The sequence below is a fragment of the Budorcas taxicolor genome, chromosome 19 (assembly GCF_023091745.1).
Source record: "Budorcas taxicolor isolate Tak-1 chromosome 19, Takin1.1, whole genome shotgun sequence".
NCBI lineage: Eukaryota > Metazoa > Chordata > Mammalia > Artiodactyla > Bovidae > Budorcas > Budorcas taxicolor.
Window position 1 is genome coordinate 37,834,959 of NC_068928.1, and position 20,753 is coordinate 37,855,711.

The 20,753-nt window shown below is 36.7% G+C and overlaps 2 protein-coding genes across 2 annotated transcripts in view; one reads left to right on the forward strand and one right to left on the reverse strand.

The window, feature by feature from the left end:
- The window catches only part of NFE2L1 (NFE2 like bZIP transcription factor 1), a 592,815-nt gene that overhangs the window by 296,879 nt on the left and 275,183 nt on the right, over positions 1–20,753 (reverse strand). The window lies entirely within an intron of this gene.
- Positions 1–20,753, forward strand: part of SKAP1 (src kinase associated phosphoprotein 1) — a 296,819-nt gene that overhangs the window by 70,189 nt on the left and 205,877 nt on the right. The window contains exon 3 of the mRNA XM_052658022.1: positions 7,830–7,855. Within this exon, the coding sequence (XP_052513982.1) occupies positions 7,830–7,855 (26 nt within the window). The remainder of the gene's footprint in view (positions 1–7,829; positions 7,856–20,753) is intronic.

Here is a 20,753-nt window from a genome sequence, read left to right on the forward strand (position 1 = left end):
GCCATACTCTCATATCCGTACATGACTTTTGGAAAAACCATAGCTTTGACTATACAGACCTTTGTTGGCAAAGTGATGTCTCTGCTTTTTAATATGTCTGGATTTGTCATAATTTTCAAGGAACAAGCATCTTTTAATTTCATGGCTGCAGTCACTGTCTATAGTGATTTTGGAGCCCCCCAAATAAAATCTGTCACTGCGTCTACTTTTTCCCCTTCTATTTGCCATGAAGTGATGGGACCAGATGCCATGATCTTAGTTTTTTCAATGTTGTGTTTTCAAGTCAGCTTTTTCACTCTTTGCATTCACCCTCATCAAGAGGCTCTTTAGTTCCTCTTCACTTTCTGCCATTAGAGTGCTATCATCTGCATATCTTTTTTTGCTGTTGTTACCATAGTGTTTGTTTGTAATTTACTATCTTAAATTGACTATCTCTTCATGTGTATTCTCTTCATGTGTATCTCATATTTTAGAAAAGATTGTAAGCTTCCTGTAGGGATACTAGTTCTTGTACTTTTGATGGCTTGAAGGAACAAGGACTATAGGGGGCACCACTCCCAGGGACCTTCCCATTCTTGCTCAACTGTTTCTAAGGCTGGTACCCCCACCCCTGGTGGCCCAACTAGTAAAGAATCTGCCTGCAATGACCCAGGTTCGATCCCTGAGTTGGGAAGATCCCCTGGAGAAGGGAATGACAACCCACTCCAGTATTCTTGCCTGGAGAATCCCACGGACAGAGGAACCTGGCAGGCTACAGTCCATGGGGTCACAAAGAGTCGGACACCCCCACCCCTGGGTCCCTGTCCTCTGATGCTCCATCAGAGACTTCCACCAGATGGTGCTCTTTTCCCATTTGTGTTCTTGGGTGTCATGCCCTATTACCTCTGCCCCTTGCCCATTCTTTCTGTTGGAATACTGGTAGTGGAAAGAGAATTCAAAATCAACTGAATCTTCCCAAATGAGAGAAGAGGTTATAGGAAATATTCAGTATAGAGACTATTAGCATTGTTCAGAAAAGTCATTTCCTGGGGGTATAATCAGTATTTACCCTGTGACTCACTACTCAAGGTCAAGTGCAAGGGTTTTCCTAGCCTTATTAACTTACTACTGAAGCCCTGCTCAACCCGGTGTCCATCTGAATTCTGAGATGCCGTTTCTAGTGCCAGGATAACACTTTAGTGTTAGTCTTTGCAGTTTATTTGGAGACAGCCATTACCAGGGAACAGAGATGATCAAGAGGGAAATGGAAGTCTCTGGACATTGAGTATTACAGATAGCCTACCCATTTAGAAGACACCACTGTTTTTGTACAAAAAACTGAAGTTCAAATCTGGACATCTGTAAGTCATCAGGAAGAGATTTGATTTTTTTTTTTTTTAACCAAGACAGGGAATGTATGATGGGTCTTAAATTTTTGTAAGTCACAAGTAAAACAACACTCTTAATGCTTTAGTTGTAAAAGATTTTCATCTAGATGTTCTAGATTACAGGTTTTAGCCTTTCTGCATAGCTAGGTTTATAATGCCATTATAATCCTTTTCATCTAACCCTACTCATCTAATGATAAGTGGGTCTTGCCATTTTGGAGGAGGCGAGTTAGTGACATTTTTTGAATTCTAATGGAGTTCATGGACTCTTTTTCAAGGAAAAAGAAAACACATTACTTTTCACCTATAATTTCAGGGAGTTTGTGAATTTCCCAAAGCTCAAATAGTTGAATCCATAGTTGACTCCAAATTAAAGACTCTGAACTGACTGCTCCCTGATACTAGGCTGTCTGACAAAACAGTTATAACTTCTCTTACTACTAGACTTGTTTTCTGCATTACAGCCAGTAGAAATGCAGTTACCCAGCAGACCTAGATACAGATACAGACTCTGCCACTTATTGGCTGCATGATCCTGGTCAATTTGTTTGACTATTCTGAGTCTTAGTTTCCTCATCTGTAAAATGGGGATAGTAATAGTATCATTGTAACAGTAATAATCTCATTGGATTATGATGAAGATAAAATAATACATGTAAAATGTATACTGAGCACAACACCTCAGTTCAGTTCAGTTCAGTTGCTTAGTTATGTCTGACTCTTTGCAACCCCATGAATTGCAGCACACCAGGCCTCCCTGTCCATTGCCAACTCCCAGAGTTCACTCAAACTCATGTCCATCGAGTCGGTGATGCCATCTAGCCATCTCATCCTCTATCATCCCCTTCTCCTCCTGCCCCCAATCCCTCCCAGCATCAGAGTCTTTTCCAATGAGTCAACTCTTCGCATGAGGTGGCCAAAGTACTGGAGTTTCAGCTTTAGCATTATTCCTTCCAAAGAATACCCAGGACTGATCTCTTTTAGGATGGACTGGTTGGATCTCCTTGCAGTCCAAGGGACTCTCAAGAGTCTTCTCCAACAGCACAGTTCAAAAGCATCAATTCTTCGGCACTCAGCTTTCTTCACAGTCCAACTCTCACATCCATACATGACCACTGGAAAAACCATAGCCTTGACTAGATGGACCTTTGTTGACGAAGTAATGTCTCTGCTTTTGAATATGCTGTCTAGGTTGGTCATAACTTTCCTTCCAAGGAATAAGCGTCTTTTAATTTCATGGCTGCAATCACCATCTGGAGTGATTTTGGAGCCCCCCAAAATAAAGTCTGACACACTGTTTCCACTGTTTCCCCATCTATTTCCCATGAAGTGATGGGACCAGATGCCATGATCTTCGTTTTCTGAATGTTGAGCTTTAAGCCAACTTTTTCACTCTCCTCTTTGACTTTCATCAAGAGGCTTTTTAGTTCCTCTTCACTTTCTGCCATAACACCTAGCTTGTGTTAAATGCTGAATACAGAGTTTTATTATAATTAGGAAATGGAATTATTTTTCCTTCTTAAATAGTTCCAATAAAATGAGGATAGTTACATTTGTCTTACCTACTTCACCAGGATCTATCTAATTAGCTAGCTTAGTGGTTAAAGCTCTGAATATTTTAACCTCACTAACCATGTTTATTGGTTAGCTCCATGGTCAAGAATTTGACACCCACCTTCAAACCCCAAACTAATGATTAAAAGTTAATAGCCTCATTTTTAGGAGAAATCTCATATTCCATCAATCTTAAGTGGCAAACTAGAACAGTATGATTGCAATTTGAAAGATACTGAAGTGTAATCTGAGATGGGCCTCCCCCTGCAGTGGAAACACAGAGTCCCAAAACTTTCCTGTTTAATTTCTTATTACAGTGTCTGTTCTGGATCTAGTTGCTAGAATTAGCTAGGATTAATAAACCTTGATTAGTAGCTATGAAACCATGGGTAAGTTCTCTCACCTCTTGATGCCTCGGTTTCCTCATTTATAAAATAGGCATGATAATAGGGTTAGAATGTGGAGGAAGTAAGTTTATATAAGTACTTAAAACAATGCCCAACAACTGATTTTTAAAAAAATCTTAGCATTGTTATTATCATTAGTATTACTACTGCTATGATAGCTATAGCTGCGCATCAAGACTCCCTCCATATAGTGAGTTAATTTTATTTGCTCCACCTTTCCTTAAAGTTCAATTAAAACTTCTCTAATTTAAAAACACAAATAGCAAATTTTGTCTTGCATATCAAGTTACCTTAAAATTTCAAGACTTTATTCAGGGATTTCCCTGGGGTCCAGTGATTAAGAATCTGCCTGCCAATGCAGGGGACAGGAGTTCCACCCTGGTCTTGGAAGAGTCCACATGCCTTGGGGCAACTAAGCCTGTGGGTGCCACAACTACTGAGCCCGTGTGCTGAAATTACTGAAGTCTGTGTGCCCCAGAACATGTGCTCTGCAACAAGAGAAGCCACTGCAATGAGAAGCCCGTGCATTGCAACTAGAGAGTAGCCCCCCGCCCCACCCCCACAACTGGAGAAAGCCTGAGTGGAGACCCAGTGTAGCCAAAAATAATAGATAAATAAATAATTATAATAATAAAATGTTAAAGACTTTATTCTGTAGCATAGATTAAATGTTGTAAAATATTATTCCATTTTAACTTTGGAGGCACAAGTAAAGATGGATTTATTTTGACTGAATGTGAAAATCATCATCATCAATATGGTTGCAGCATTCTCTCTCTGCTCATTCTGTACTCATCTTTTTTCCAGTTCCAAATATCATTTGCATGGACCTGATGATGTCAAGTATGGATATTGTAGAGGAGTGATAGCTTCCCTTTCATATTGAAGCTGAAGCTTCAAAGAGAAGATTAAAGAAGTGTTTGCTATCTATCTGCTCAGCCCTGATAAGAAATTCTCAGAGGCGTTTAGGATAAACACAACTCTGTGTGTGTGTTTGCATGCTTTTTCTTCTATATATTTCCATTGTGGTCTTTGTATTTTGGTTTAAAATTTCTAGTTTCAGACTTGTTGGAGTCTCTGGCTAAAGGATAATTGTTTTTAAAGTGAAGGATAAGAATTAGAAGATGTTGGCAGGATTTGACTAAATGCCTCCTAAGGAGGCATTCTCTAGTGCGGAATCATCTTTCCAGAGAATGTAATGAACACCATCCATAGGATATATTTAACAAAATAAGATTAAGACTTTTAAGTGAGTCAGCAAAGAATAATCCATGGTGCCCTCCAGTGAGAAATGAGATTGTTCACCTTTTGGCCTTGCTTTTTAGAAGTATCCTCTCTGAGCTCTGGGATAGAGGGGGGTGTGTGTGTGTGTGTGTGTGTGTGTGTGTGTGTGTATTTATGAACTTCCTTTAGGGTTGTTACATAATAAATAGTTAAAATAAGAAGAAAGGAAAAAGAGGTAGTTTACCAAGGTAGTTTTATATCCCTTGAGAAAGAAGCAAACTGATATTCCACTTCATGTCATTTTTCCACATCAAGTTCTATATATAATTTTTATTGACTGAAATATTTAATTACAGTATAAAGCAGATTATTGGATTAAATTCAATTTAGTTCTTTCTCCATAAACAGTCTTCTTAAAATATAACTACTATTGGGAGAAGCAATACTTGGTATATGTGAACATATAACATCTCCTTAACTAACAAGCGAAACCAGGACACTTTATAGTACGTAGAGAAAGGAACTGAAAATGTATGTGAGTTGGAATGGAGATTGTGGAGAGCAAGGGTGGGGGGAACAGGTAAGAGACTGAGATCATTAGTAACGTTTTATCTATTTTGACAATTTACCATGAATTGGCCCTTTAACTGCCACTGGGGCGTGGCTAAGTTTTTTTCTCGATCAGTAAGTGAAAACATTTGTCAGCCAAGTTTTTGCTGTTGCTGTCACTAACATTTTGGAAAGAGGAGTGCACACATACAATTTGCACATGTTCATATCCTAATTTCTATTTATATTGAACTAGATAGAGGTCAGATAATGATTGGAATGGGGAGGGGGCAAGGCAAAACCTTGAGAAAAGATGGAAAAATAGGACTAGAAGATGGAAAATTGTTCACCCTCTTGATAATTTGCTTGGTAAGCTGTGTTTTACAGACAGGAGATTTATGGAGAACTTTTCACATTGGCCAAGTTCATTGGGAAATGGCAGTGTCTGCTTGGTGGAAATTGACCCATTATACTAATATAAACAAATTATTTAAGTTGCAGCTAGTTTCCATTTGCATATGCCCTTATGTCAATGTGGATGCCCTTTTCCCCAGATGCTGCACCTTTATATTTCCCACCCTCCCCCTTCTCATCCCCTCTCCCCCTTTCCACTGAAGATGTCAAAGCTGTTCTGAACTTTATTTGCCCTCTAACCCAAGCATCTTAACATTCCTTCACCTGATTGCCAGTCCGAAACTGTTCTGGGAAAGAAAAGGAACAAGAAAAGTCAGTTGCAAGGTTTCTTCACGTTCTCTTTTCAACTCTGTTTATTTCCCACAAATTCATCTCTGGATTATACTCCAGAGATGTATACTCCCTGCATATATCTCCTTCCTCTCCATTTTCTGAATTTTTATAAAGAAATAACCTAGTTGCTCATTGGGCTGGTGTTCCTCCCCAAAGTAGCTTTATTTCACTTGGTAAAGAATCCACCTGCAATGCAGGAGACCCGGGTTTGATTCCTGGGTTGAGAAGATCCGCTAGAGAAGAGATAAGCTACCCACTCCAGTTTTCTTGGGCTTCCCTTATGGCTCAACTGATAAAGAATCCGCCTGCAATGCCGGAGACCTGGGTTGGGAAGATTCCCCTGGAGAAGACAAAGGCTACCCACTCCAGTAGTCTGGCCTAGAGAATTCCATGGACTATATAGTCCATGGGGTTGCGAAGAGTCAAACATGACTGAGTGACTTTCACTTTCATGTACTAGAAGACACACCATTATCATCAATGTATTACCCTTTTCCTCATCTTTTTTGGAATATTTTTAAGAATTGGATTAAAACTGTGAACTCTCTCCTTTAGAAAAAAAAATGCTGTTATACTCATATATGCCCCTGGGAAGTCAAGATGAGGATAGAAAAATATTCTTTCCACTTAGAGGGATAGAGATTACTATGCTTATAGCAAGAATTAATATGTGGTGACCGCAAGCAAGATTGGGATATATTGAAGAGCGGGTGGGAGGTGAGGAAACAAAGAGAGACTATAGCCAGCACTTTTGAAAATTTCACTGTGATGTGAAAGGAAAGAGGGCAGCAGATGGAGGGATATGAAGGGGGTGAGGGAAGGTTTGCTTTATTTTTATATGAGCATAAATGCTGATGGAAAGGGCCATGTTGAGAGGAAGAGGTTGAATTTATACAAGAGAAAATCGATGTAGAATAATGTAAGTATCCTGTGAAGGCAGGAGGAAATGGAGTCCAAAGTACAATAGACTTTTGTGGGTAGCCACTATATATAACATTGCTTCTGTGGGGAGGCGGGGGAAGCAATTTAGATTTCAAATAAGTGACTTGCAAATGATCCCTTCTGCTATTGCCATTTCATTATTTGTAAGACTTCAAGGGTTATGGGGTTTGCCAGTCATTTCCCAAAATAAAAGAGGAGATGGAATGATAGACTGAATTGCAAGAGCCCCAGTCTTGGCTCGGACACTAAAATATTAGATGACCTTGAGTCAGTTGTTCATGCATCACCTGTAAAATTAAGAATTTAGGCCTAGAAGGTATCTGGGGATGTGTGTGTAGGGGTGTTTTTTAGTTGTCATAACAACTGGGGGTGCCACTGGTTTTTGGTGCCCAGAACCAATGAAGCTGATTGTCCTGTAATACACAAGATAGGTTATCAAAACAAGGAATTGTCCTGCTCAAAGCCTGCATAGCTCCTTAGGAGAAACCTGGACCATGGTTAGGTAATATTTAGGACCTTTCTAGCTCTAAAGTCAAACTTATCTAAGGAGATACAGTGAGTTAAATGTCCGTTCAAGCCTTTAAGAATCTTTCAAATCTCAAGGACTGCTACTGCTGCTAAGTCGCTTCAGTCGTGTCCGACTCTGCAACCCCATAGACAGCAGCCCATGAAGCTCCCCCGTCCCTGGGATTCTCCAGGCAGGAACACTGGAGTGGGTTGCCATTTCCTTCTCCAATGCATGAAAGTGAAAAGTGAAAGTGAAGTCGCTCAGTCGAGTCCAACTCTTAGCGACCCCATGGACTGCGGCCCACCAGGTTCCTCCGTCCATGGGATTTTCCAGGCAAGAGTGCTGGAGTGGGGTGCCGTTGCCTTCTCCGAATTTCAAGGACAACCCTTTGGTTTTTCTTAGAGTGGATTGTGGCTTTGGCTAGTTAGTGACTATTTAGGAAGCTTTTTGGAAGGAGTGCCATTGCTATCATATGCCACGATTGAGAAATACAAGTTTGACTTATCTCCATTGTTTTTCCTTTTATTTCAGATACTTTTGGAATTTTCAGCCCCAAGGTGAGTCCTCTCCAACCATTTATGGTTCATACTAAAAATGTGTAGATGGCATTGTTACTTCTATATCTTCTAAGTAAGCTTCTCCATAGGGTGGCATTAGCCTTTTCTGAGGAAAGTTAGTGGAGTGTTTAATTAACCTTCACCCTGCTGGGCTCCCTTGCCCTGCTTTTTAGCAATAAGAAATCCTGATGGTTCTGCCTTTTGAATGAATTAGTGCTAGACTATTTTATAGGACCAAAGCTTTAGTATGCTTTTATTCCTTGAGCTTTGTTAGATGCCAATAGGATCCACCGGCATTCAAATAAAATGGTGGCCGAGTCCATAATAAAAGCCTTGGGAGGGCTCCAACTCAACTAATCCTTCATTGCTCCAGAAATAAATTCCAGTATGTTACCTCCTCAATCACAGTGCTCTTCCACACAGCCTGCCTGTCTGGCAGCAGAAAAATGTCAGAAATGGAGTAGTGTTGAAATTCCCACTAGAACGGTGTTATCACATTTTAATATGAGCCTGGCTGCAGCCTCAGTGCTTCTAATTGCTTTCAAACCATTGTTTTCCTGCTTTTGCTTGATGAGCCCAGCATCTGGCATGATTCTAAAAAGTACAACAGACAGCTGTGTGCAAAATTGAAAAAAAGAGACAGGATTAAAACACATTTTTAAAAGGTTCAAAATTGAAAATTTTTCTGATTTCAGTTTGAGGGGGTGCCTTTAAAGTATATGCATTCTTTATTTTTAGTACCCTGGTTGAGAATGTCAGAAACATCATTCTGAATATTAACTATCCCAACTTGTTATAAATGGGAGATTTTTATTTTCTCAGAAAAATCACAAAGCATTTTAAACTAAAATATCTTTATGAACTATTTTGCTGTATAAAATTTTTTAACCAATTGCAAGCTTTTCCTTTTTTTTTCTTAACATTATCAATGTATCCATCTCAGTGAGCAGTAGTACCTTAAAAAATTCAAACTGTAATGATACTAGTTTTATTAAAATTTTAATTTTCTTAGCTCATACTTCGAAGTCTATAAAAGTTTTCTTTAAAAGCAAACTTTAAAAATAAAATATTATACTTTTAAAGTTTTTAAACTTTTGTAAATTATAACCATAGCATTTGTAACATTTTAAATAATGTGATATGGTGTTACTGTATATCTCACTGTTCTAAAGCATTTATGGCTGAAAACATAGGTTGAGAATAGAGAATTATATGTACTAATATAGCAGTTTGTTTTGCAAAATGTGAAATATGCTATTCAAGAAATGGCCCTATAGTTCAGGGTTTAACAGATGCTAACCAAAATCCACAGGGGGCAGAATATGAATGTAAACTGGCAGAAACGAATGAAACTGTGAAGACAGAATTAATTACCTAAAGGAGAAATAAAGAATTAGTGTCAGAGATGTGGTACAGTAATGTGTTGAGAAGAGAAAATAATTTTAGAGCTTAACACAAGGGACTGTGTGGGGCTCAAAGGACAAAGCACACATCTCACCAGATTCTTGTGATAGTGGCATTACAGTCATCTTCCAGCACAGGTAACTTCTACACAGTCTTTCTGTTTTAGAAAGAAGGCGGAGGTAGAGCAGTCAAGGAGACAACTGAGAGGAGTTTATTTAGAGCAGAAGACTGTTTACTTCTGGACAGTGATTGGAGATATGTAGCAAATTGCATATTCTTTGCTCATTTGGAAGTAATGTAAGGAAAGATAAAATAGAAAAACCCATGTACATGTGGCTTGCCCCCAGCTTTGTTCCTCCCACTAAGACAGTTTTGAGGGGCAGAAGAGGAAAGAAAGGGTATCTTTTGTCTTGTCCTTTTGGTCAGATCTTAGCAGATTGTTTGCTTCTAGAATGTAGGTTGGCTGGGAGCAGTAACAGGTCTATTTAAGATACTATGGGGCAAATTGGGATTATGAAAAGAATAAGAATATGTAAGAAGTAGAACAGATGGCAGAAGTATTTTAAGAGCCCTGGAAGAGTTGGTAGTATTGGGAAGGGGGTGAAGAAGGACAGAAATGGTGGCCCCAAACATTCCTGGCATTTTTGTCTGTGGCAGGGTTTTTGTGCAGGAAGGTGAATGGATGAATTTTATTAACTCTGTGCGTTTCCCTAAACACATAGGCATATTCTTCAGAATATTTGTACCTAAGTCTGGTACCTAGAGGGAAAATAGTCCTTAGTTATAGAAGAGTTGACATAACGTGCTGAAAAGGTAACCTTTAAAAGAGAGATACTTGGGAGAGTAGACTGCTAGACCTAGAGAAGGATTTCAAGCGAAGCATTTCTTATCCATCATTCCATTCAATGCTAGGTTTAATGCGATGGAGGAGTGATCGTGGAATAGTATCAGGAGAGTATTGTCCCTGTTCTGGAGAAGAAACAGGATGTGGTAGAAAGAGCATGGACGTTGAGGCCTAATAATCCTGGGTTCAAGTCTCACTATACCATTTAGCTAAAGGTTATGTGAACTTAGCAAGTTGCTTCATTTTTCTGAATCCTGGCTTCCTTATCTATAAAACAAAGATGTGTCAGACACTGTGCAAAGTCTTTTACATGCATTATCTTATCTAACCCTCAGAACAGCCCTATGTAATAAGTACTGTTAATATATCCATCTGATAGATGTGGCTACTGAGGCAGAGAGTGGTTAAGAGAATTGCTCAAGGCCAATCTCCTCAAGAAGTCTAACTTAATCAGTATGGGTTTGTAACATGCACTCTTTTTAGAAAATATAAAAGCCATATTGTGATATAATTCACATAACAAAAAATTAACCCTTTAAAAGTATGCATAAGTGGTTTTTTACTTTAGTCACTGAGTTGCACAACCATCACCATTGTCTAACTTCAGAATGTGTTCATCACCCTAATAAGAAACTCCATGCTTATTAGTATTCTAGAGCCCAGTATCTTCATTGCTGTATTTTACTGCCTCATTGCAGGTTGTCATGAGAACTAATAGTAATATGTGTAAGTCCTAGCACGGTGGCTGGACATAGTATAATTTCTGTTCATGGTGTTATGATAATTCTTTCCTTCCATTTTCACCTAAATTTTCATATTCGTCCACTGTTTAACTTCCTGAATGATGTTCATTTAAAAATAATGAAATAGGAAGAAAAATAATCCCAATAATTTATTACTTTAATATAGAAGGAACATAAATGAAAGACCTCTTTTAATGGGCTTAAACAAAGTTGTAAGACATGGGAAAGACTTTTTATTTTTTAATAAGATTGAGATTCCTTTGATAATTCAAGCCCTGTTTACTTTGAAAACTTTTTCTCTACTTAAATTCACTTAAAATTACACAGAAAGTACATTGGAATCTTTGCTATGGAACTTTTACCATTTCAGCAATCAGATATTTAAAACGTGATATTGCTCAAATTACTGCAACAATATTAGCTTTACCTTTTTAGATAGCCATAGTGCTTGATGGTTTTGATCCTAGTGACAGTTACAGTTAGAGAAAGTTTCAGTTACAAGGCATAGTGTTTATAATTTAAATTTATTGCTATAAAACTTCTTCATGAGTATTAGAAAAATTGCCCACCATGGACCCAGAGTCTAAAACAAATAATACAATATTTAAATAAAAATTTAAGAAAGACCATGGGAATATCGTAAATATATGTAACAAAATGGTATTTTTTTTCCTGTCCTGTGGTCGCTTACATTATACTTGCAATAATGGTAAATATGGACCAGTGAAATTTCTTGCCAGCTTGAAGATTCTTTGAGTATCTGCATAGGTGATGTGGAAGGTTTATGAGAAAATTACTTGGTATATTTCAATATGAAAACTTTCTACTATGAGAATCTTAAAAATCTTATTTTGAAGTGGCAGGCCTATATCCCTTGTCAAAGTGAATTGATGCCAAAAAATACAGTTTAGCAAAAGCAAATAATACAAAATGAATAAAGAAAATGTTATTATAAAACCACATTAACTATAGATTAAAAGAGATTTAAAAGCCATATCAACTAATGTGTGAACCTTATTTGCATCCTGAATCAAACTATAAAATCTATGAGAGAATTAGAAATTTGGACACTGACTGGATTTTTTATGTTGAGAATCTACTGCTAATTTTTTAGGTGTGACAGTGACATTATGTTTATATTTGTATGCTGTGATATTTGAAGATAAAGTAATAGATTCTGATGTATTATTCAAAATAATATGGGAGAGGAAGAAATAAATGGGGTGGGGTATAGATGAAATAAAATGGATCATAAATTACGTTGAAGCTGGACAATGTGTACAAAGGGGGTTATTACACTTTTTCCTACTTTGGTACATTTTAAAAATTCACCATAATGCAAGAATAAAAGAAAAAATCTAGTTTGAAATTAATAAAAAATGTAACGATATTTTGTTTCTAGTACATTAAAGCGTAAGATACTTTATGTAATTTGGACACAAAATACATAAAATAATGAGGGCTTTTTTTTAAGATTTTGTTTCAAGTTTAATGTTTTGTTAAGGAAAGAGCATGAGCTTTGAAGTTGATCTGAACTCGAATCCCAGTTCCTTTACTAACAAGCATTGTGAGCTACAGCAAGTGACATCACCTTCTCATTTACAAAATCTTGCTAATGATATCTATGTGTGTGCGTGTGCTGTCACTTCAGTCGTGTCTGATGCTGTACAACCCTGTGGACTGTAGCCCACCAGGCTCCTCTGTCCATGGAATTCTCCAGGCAAGAATACTGGAGTGGGTTGCCATGCCCTCTTCCAAGGGATCTTCCCGACCCAGGGATCGAACCTGCGTCCCTTGAGTCTCCTGCACGTTCTTTACCACTAGCGCCACCTGGGAAGCCCTAGTAATATCTTCTTCACACTTATTATGAGTTGTAATGAATTTTAATAAGATGATGAACTCATGAGGAGTGCTTGCCGCTTGGTAGGCGCTTACTGAAGTGGTAGCAAGTATTGTGTTTATGTTTCAAAGTAGGGCTATGCAAGTAAATCCATGTATGGAACTTAGGTAATATATATTCACATATCTTTCTATAATATTCATCCATTCCAGCTGAACCCTGGTATAAGGCCATTTAACTCACCATATATATATATGTATGTGTATATATATGTATGTGTATATATATGTATGTGTATATATATATATATATACACATATATTTGTGAGATTTTGTGTTTAAAGGCTGTGTGTGCAGACTTTTTATTGGTAGGCACTTCAGAGGTTAGATTTATGAGCTTATTGCTCTGTAATGTCTGAGACATGTTGAATCGAAGCATGGATGTCACTTTCCTTCTCTTCTCTTACTATCACATACTTGGAGCATGTAGTTATGACAACTACAAGAAGCAAGTCATTAAAGCAGCAAAGAAACACCATCTTAGCACTAAAAAAAGGAGAGAAAGGTTTCCCTTTGAAGTTGAAGAGAAGTGTTTTTGACTTAATGGAGTGTACAGTGATTTTACAAGTTTTATTTATGAAAATACTCTTTGCATTCATGCCAGAAGGTTTTAGCACAGTCATAAGTAGGATTTACACAAAGAAACATAGCCTAAATTTATGATGTGTTTGCAAATGTAAGAAAAAGTCTGAATTTACAATATTTGTAATTTATTGTTAAGTGTCTTTCTATCACTATTCCTGGAATGCTAATATTTTATAAACACAAGTGTTGGTTATGAACCTAGAATATCCTAACCTATACTACTTTTTAAAAAGAAATCTTCCAGAATGTTTTCCATGTCTTTTGGGAATTTAATAGGGGGAAATGTACACAGGACGAATGCTCCTGCCTTTGGCTTTAGCCCAAACTTTTAGCATCAACAATCTTGACAGCTGCTTTTGTGACTTGACTTCCTTTGGACCTTTCTCCCCTCTCCCTATTTGCTACATGTTATACAAATTAATCTGTAGAAAGTGGACATATACACACACATTGTTTTTAAATTTAATTACTGACTTTGATACCTTTTCAAATATTTTACTTCCTATACATCTACTGGTTGGGTTTTTCTAGAGTGGCATAATGCAATAATGCATTTTTAAATCAATGCACTATTTTGCAGCTTCTATCAAAGGTTAGTTTTTTTTTTTTTTTAACAAAAAGACTCACTTTTTTCCTTTATAACCTTAAAATTTTCTAAGGCTTTGATGTCCTTTTAAAGTCCCATCTTGGCATATGTGATCTTGAGACATAAGAAAAAGAACGGACTTTCATGCAGGCAAAAGAACTCATTTGAATCAGATGCTGCTGCCTTCTGTATTCCCTATACAATATATTATACACACAAATGTTCTTTTATAGCATTGTTTGGAATAACAAGGACTCCAAACAGCCTAAATGCTCAGCAATAGGGGACTAGTTAAATAAAGTATGTTATATGCATTTAATGAAGTGCTACATAGAGATTAAAGGAATATATATGTGTATCATGGAGAGCTCTCCAAGGCATATTGTTAAATGAAGAGGGCAGTTTGGACAGTGTACTCTGTGTGTATGTGCACACACTTGCATGCAAGTTTGCTTGCTTTTATTTGTATATAGTATATTTTTGGAAGGATACACATGAATCTATTAACCATGGTACCCCTGCTGAGGCGGGTACCAGTGTGAGTACAGAGAGAATCTTTGTTATTTATATCTTTTGGTGCGATTTGAATTTTCACCATGTGCATTAATTATTTTTTGGCTAAAAATTAGTTAAAAGTGAAGTAAGTCTATTTCTGTTAAGATGAAGCAACCTCCAAGATAAATGATTAGGAGGAAAAGCAGGATACAAGATAAGACAAATGCTACCTTTGTTGTTTTTTTTAAACAAAAAGACTTACTACTCTCACAGATACTTGTTATATTTAGACAGAAAATTCATAGAATTCCCACAAAACATATTGCTTCTGGAGAGAAGAACCATGAGAAGGGAAAAAAGATGAGCTTTCATTACACGCCTTCTTGTAATGTTTGAAATTTTTGCTCTGGGCATACTTAACTTTTTTATCTAATAAAGCTCACTGTAGTTAACAATACTGTACTGTGTATTTGAAGGTTGCTAAGAGAGTAGATTTCAAAAGTTCTCATCATAAGAACAAAATTGTAGCTATGCGAGGTGATGGATGTTGACTAAACTTACAGTCTTGGTGGAGGAGTCTTACCTGTTAATATATTTTCAATTCATTAAAAGTTTATGGAAAATCCCCCCAAAATTTCTTAATGTATACACATATTAAATCACTATGATGTACATCTAAAACTAATACAATATTGTATGTCAATGATATATCAACAAAGCTTGGGAGAAAAAGAAGCACACCAAAAATCTGGATTTAATACAGTAGCTGTTTTTCAATAGAATCATGATTTGGTAGTTTATATCCATTCATGTTTTTTCCTTGTTTATTTTTACATATGAATTTATAGGTGAGATCCTGATGATGATATAAAATAGCAGTATTCTCTTTTGTTTCACGTTTGGAAACCAGTATTACATAAGTGTGGCAAGTTAACCTACCACTTTAAAGTATACTTTAAAATAAATAATAAAATAGGATCATATCAATTACCCATGGTAATTGATAAAGAATACCTTTTTACCCTATCTTAGTCTTTCTTTTTTGCATGTGTGGTAATTAAAGGCTCATAGAACTTCTGATTCTTGTCATTATGTAGATGGCAAAGAAAATAAAGTGATAAATTAATGACTGCTTTAATTTTATTTGATTAGCCTGGACACTTGTTGAGGAAAAAAACTTATAAACTATTTTTTCTTAGATAGAATTATCCCTGGATCAATACAGAAAATCAGGTAAAGAGTACAGTTCCTGAACACAGAATTTTGGTATAAATATTAATTTACTTCATGAATTGTGTCTCTAATGAATTTTCATGGTTTGGACCCAAAGTGTTGAGAGAAATCCCTGGTTAATTTGAATACAACATTTTTGGGGTTTCTGCTTAAAATTCTCTGTGAATAAGCCCTTGGACTTGAAAGCCAGTGAGTTTTTTTGATATCTGGAGACTGAATAAGGTGATGGTTAAGCCCAATTCTATATATAGCATTTCACTGTGCTTCTCAGCAACACATACTTCTCTTGGAAACTTGTTTAATAGTTATTGTTTACCAGGCTAAATCCTATTAAAACAGAAAAGGAACTGTTAAGTTATGTACAACGGGAGTTACATGATGTATAAAATAAAGATTCCAGTCAGTACTAATACTTGAGAAGCAGAGTGGAAAAACCAATCTCTGAACTTGTCTATCCCTTGTCAGCTGACATGCACTTAACACACACTTGCCAGTTTAGTAAGTTCTTGATCACAGTTCATCTCTAAAAAGCATTTTCCTAAACTTAAAAAGTGATACCACTTTTCTTAAGATTAGGGCACTTTCCTTTTTCGTGGTACCCCAATAAAGATGGAAAAATAAAATTTAAATATAAGGAGATACTTTTCCATGTGAAACTTCTGTTCCAAAAAAGACCAAACATTGAACAGAATTGCTGATGGTAAGAGGCTTTGGTTGTTAATGTTGTTGTTATACACGTTATTTTCATATATGAACAGGAGTTCCTATTAGGCAGAGGGGCAAAAGGAGGCTGAATTTTGTCCCTTTTTGCCATTCCAGCTTTAGTGGTATTGGAGGTCTATGTTACTCACAAAGAAAACTCACTTTTTCTTCCGTATGTTAAAAGACGTTTCACGTTTTCAGGCCTGCTTATCTTACCCATAGTACATTCTTTATTATACGTTATTTTATTTTTACTTCTTTGTCTTTTGTGAAATTTTCTTATATCTGCCTGTAGACAATGTAGTCCCATTCTTCTTCAGCAGAAGATATTGAAATCCAAGTGGGCTTATAGTTTCCCTCAAGAAGTAATATAAGCTGATTGGGATATGATAGATCCTAGGATGCGTCAGGACAGGGACTAGGTGCTGAGGTCCGCTCAGTTTATTATTTGAGAGAAAGGAAAAGAGGGAAAGAGAGCAAGATAAATCAAATAGTAATAAAATTGCTGCATTCAGAGTCAACGGCATATTTTTGAGGCGTTTTCCTACTATGAGACTTAAGTATGGTGGTGTCAGAAAGGAAATGTATTCTATAGCTAGGCCAGGTCAAAGCTGTATTTGGGTGTGGAACATGTTGCGTCACTTTTTCTGAAGCAGCATCAAAATATCCAGGATCAAACAAAATCACACAGACGTCACTAGAAAAAAATTCAACATAATTGATCTGACTAAACCCAAAATGTTGTATTTTTTTGTAAGCATGAGCTTCATGCTAAAAAGTGGTATTTCTAAAAAAAATCACTGCAACAATACTATAATAGGTAACCTTTGAACCTATAAATTGGACCACCTCCTTCTTGACCAAATAATTGACCACATTTGACTTTGTTAGTTTCATGCATAATATGACTACTAGTATTCCCACTACTTATAATAAATTATACTTTTGATTTTATAGATTTACCTTACTGAAGTAAAGAAATATACTGATTAATGGCACATGCTATAAATTCAAGTCATTCAGTATGCTTTGCCTTTGAGTAATAATTGTAATTTACAAAGCATGCATATTTGGAGACTGTACAGCTCAGTGAATTAGAACAAGATCTTATAATCAGACAAGGCGGAGTCAGAGCCACTTATGAGTCACCTGTATGACTTTGGGTAAATTGTTTAATCTCTGGATCTCAATTTCTTTATCTGTAACTTTGGGTTAATAGTATATCACAGGATTATTTTGTAGATTAAATGAGATAGTACCTAAAGGGTCTTGACCCAGAGCCTGTAACCAGTAAGAGTTCAGTTAGCTATTATATTTTTATTGTTACTAGAGCTGCTTTCTCCTATAAGTCAAAACATGTTGAAAATTCAGTTGAATAGCTTCATAGTAAGACTTAAATGCCGAGAATACAGTGGAAAACAGAACAATGAACCAATAATTTCAGTTATGATTGCCTGGCTGCCAAATAATAAATGCATTCATTTTATAGTATATTTACTACATACTACCAAATACCTAGATTTACATGTTTTGAATTCTGTCAAAATCTCATTCCTATTGAAAACATTCAGACTCAGCAGGTCCCACCTTAGTAGCAGTTGAACAATAACAGTGGTGGGTGGAATGTGTTAGCGTAAAGCCGGAATGATTGCTGACAGGCTGTAATTTGCTTTATGAAGTGTGCATTGTCACATATACAATTATCTGGTCCATATTTTGCTGTCAGTCTTCCAGTTTGTTAATGTCCAGGAGTTATGTCTTTATGTGAAACCTAAGAAGGGTTAAAAATCTCAGCATTTGCAGTGTGAGGCAAGGGAAGGAAGGAAAGAGCAGAGTGTTCACACAGTGGCTACCTTTTTTTTCTTTTTTGAAGAACTAGGATGATGCTACACCCTGCAGCTCACCCTACTGGTCAAAACAAAAAACTGCATCATGAAGGATTTTTTTTTTTTTTTTAAGGAAGGAGAAAAAAAGAAACTTTTCCATTGGCTCCCCTGGGCATTTTCCTGTCCAACTCACCCCTGACAGATGTAGTTCATTCTGGAAGTATTATTAAGCCATGCTGCCCTTTTGGTTGTTGGAGTGATTCTGCTATAAGCATCCACCCCATTTGATTCCATTTCTTATCATTTAAACCATGCTCTCTTTACAAATGAGATCCCTAAAGGTTCTTAAGAAGTCTGTGATTCTTTGCATGATTTATACAATTAGTATAAACAGTATTCCAAGCTAAAAAACTTAGTCGTAGGCTCAATTTATTTCTTGCACATTCAAGATCTAGTTGGAGCAACTTTTTAAAAGAATGATAAATGAAAACTTTCTTTACCTGGGCCATCATTTGTTCTGTAGACTTAATGACATTCAGTACTGTTATACTCACTTCCAGGGCCTTGGGAGAAAAAAGAATATTTATACATTGAGTTATGGCTAGATGTAGGAGGCCAAAAGGAAAAAAAAAAGATGGGCAGGAAGTCAGGCTGTATAGAACAGAGAAGAATTTGAGACCTTCACTATACATGGATTAATCACAAGAACTAACCATGCAAATCGAAATGGATATTTAGAAATAGGTGAAGCCTCTAAGATGTTCTGTGGGAAACACCATACATTTTCTAACGCATGAGTATGTGCAAAATGGTATCTAATTTATAATGGAAGTGTTGACAGAACTTTAGATTTGGTGTTACAAATGTTCTCCAGAATATGTTTACATGTGAATAACATTTCACATATATGGACACGTATGTACTCAATATATTTCTTTAGTTGGTATTATATTTAATAATTTAGGTGAATGGTTATAAATAAGGAATAATAAACTGAAGTTTTACTAATCTTACCTTAGTTCAGCTTTGGGAACTGCATTACTAGGAAATTGGTCCATGAAAATCTGGCAATATTAACGCTATCAAGCATGAAAACTAACTGGATTGGATCAGAGACCCCTTTATTTATGACATTTTATTCAAGATTTATTAATTTAAAGAAGGAGCTGTGTGTCTCGCAGGTTCTTAAGTATTAAATAGAGTCAGAAGTTGTATATTCCCTTTCAGTGTCAACAGTGAAAGCAAAAACAATGCAGACAACTTTACATTAATTTCATTTTCCTTATATTATCCAAAGATACTTGGTGAAGTAATAGCAAACCCTAGAAAATTTTCAACCATGCCATATAGTTGGTTGCAGATGTGCATAAAGTTTTTTTTTTTTTTTAATTTTTTTTTAATTTTAAAGTCTTTAATTCTTACATGTGTTCCCAAACATGAACCCCCCTCCCACCTCCCTCCCCATAACATCTCTGTGGGTCATCCCCATGCACCAGCCCCAAGCATGCTGTATCCTGCGTTAGACATAGACTAGCGATTCAATTCTTACATGATAGTATACATGATAGAATGCCATTCTCCCATACCATCCCACCCTCTCCCTCTCCCTCTGAGTCCAAAAGTCCGTTATAGACAGCTGCGTCTTTTTTCCTGACTTGCATACAGGGTCGTCATTGCCATCTTTCTAAATTCCATATATATGTGTTAGTATACTGTATTGGTGTTTTTCTTTCTGGCTTACTTCACTCTGTATAATGGGCTCCAGTTTCGTCCATCTCATCAGAACTGATTCAAATGAATTCTTTTTAACGGCTGAGTAATACTCCATTGTGTATATGTACCACAGCTTTCTTATCCATTCATCTGCTGATGGACATCTAGTTTGTTTCCATGTCCTGGCTATTATAAACAGTGCTGCGATGAACATTGGGGTACATGTGTCTCTTTCAATTCTGGTTTCCTTGGTGTGTATGCCCAGCAGTGGGATTGCTGGGTCATAAGGTAGTTCTATTTGCAATTTTTTAAGGAATCTCCACACTGTTCTCCATAGTGGCTGTACTAGTTTGCATTCCCACCAACAGTGTAGGAGGGTTCCCTTTTCTCCACACCCTCTCCAGCATTTATTGCTTGCAGATTTTTGGATCGCAGCCTTTCTGACTGGTGTGAAGTGGTACCTCATTGTGGTTTTGATTTGCATTTCTCTGATAATGAGTGATGTTGAGCATCTTTGCATGTGTTTGTTAGCCATCCGTATGTCTTCTTTGGAGAAATGTCTATTTAGTTCTTTGGCCCATTTTTTGATTGGGTCATTTATTTTTCTGGAATTGAGCTGCATAAGTTGCTTGTATATTTTTGAGATGAGTTGTTTGTCAGTTGCTTCATTTGCTATTATTTTCTCCCATTCAGAAGGCTGTCTTTTCACCTTGCTGATATTTTCCTTTGTTGTGCAGAAGCTTTTAATTTTAATTAGATCCCATTTGTTTATTTTTGCTTTTATTTCCAGAATTCTGGGGGGTGGATCATAGAGGATCCTGCTGTGATTTATGTCTGAGAGTGTTTTGCCTATGTTCTCCTCTAGGA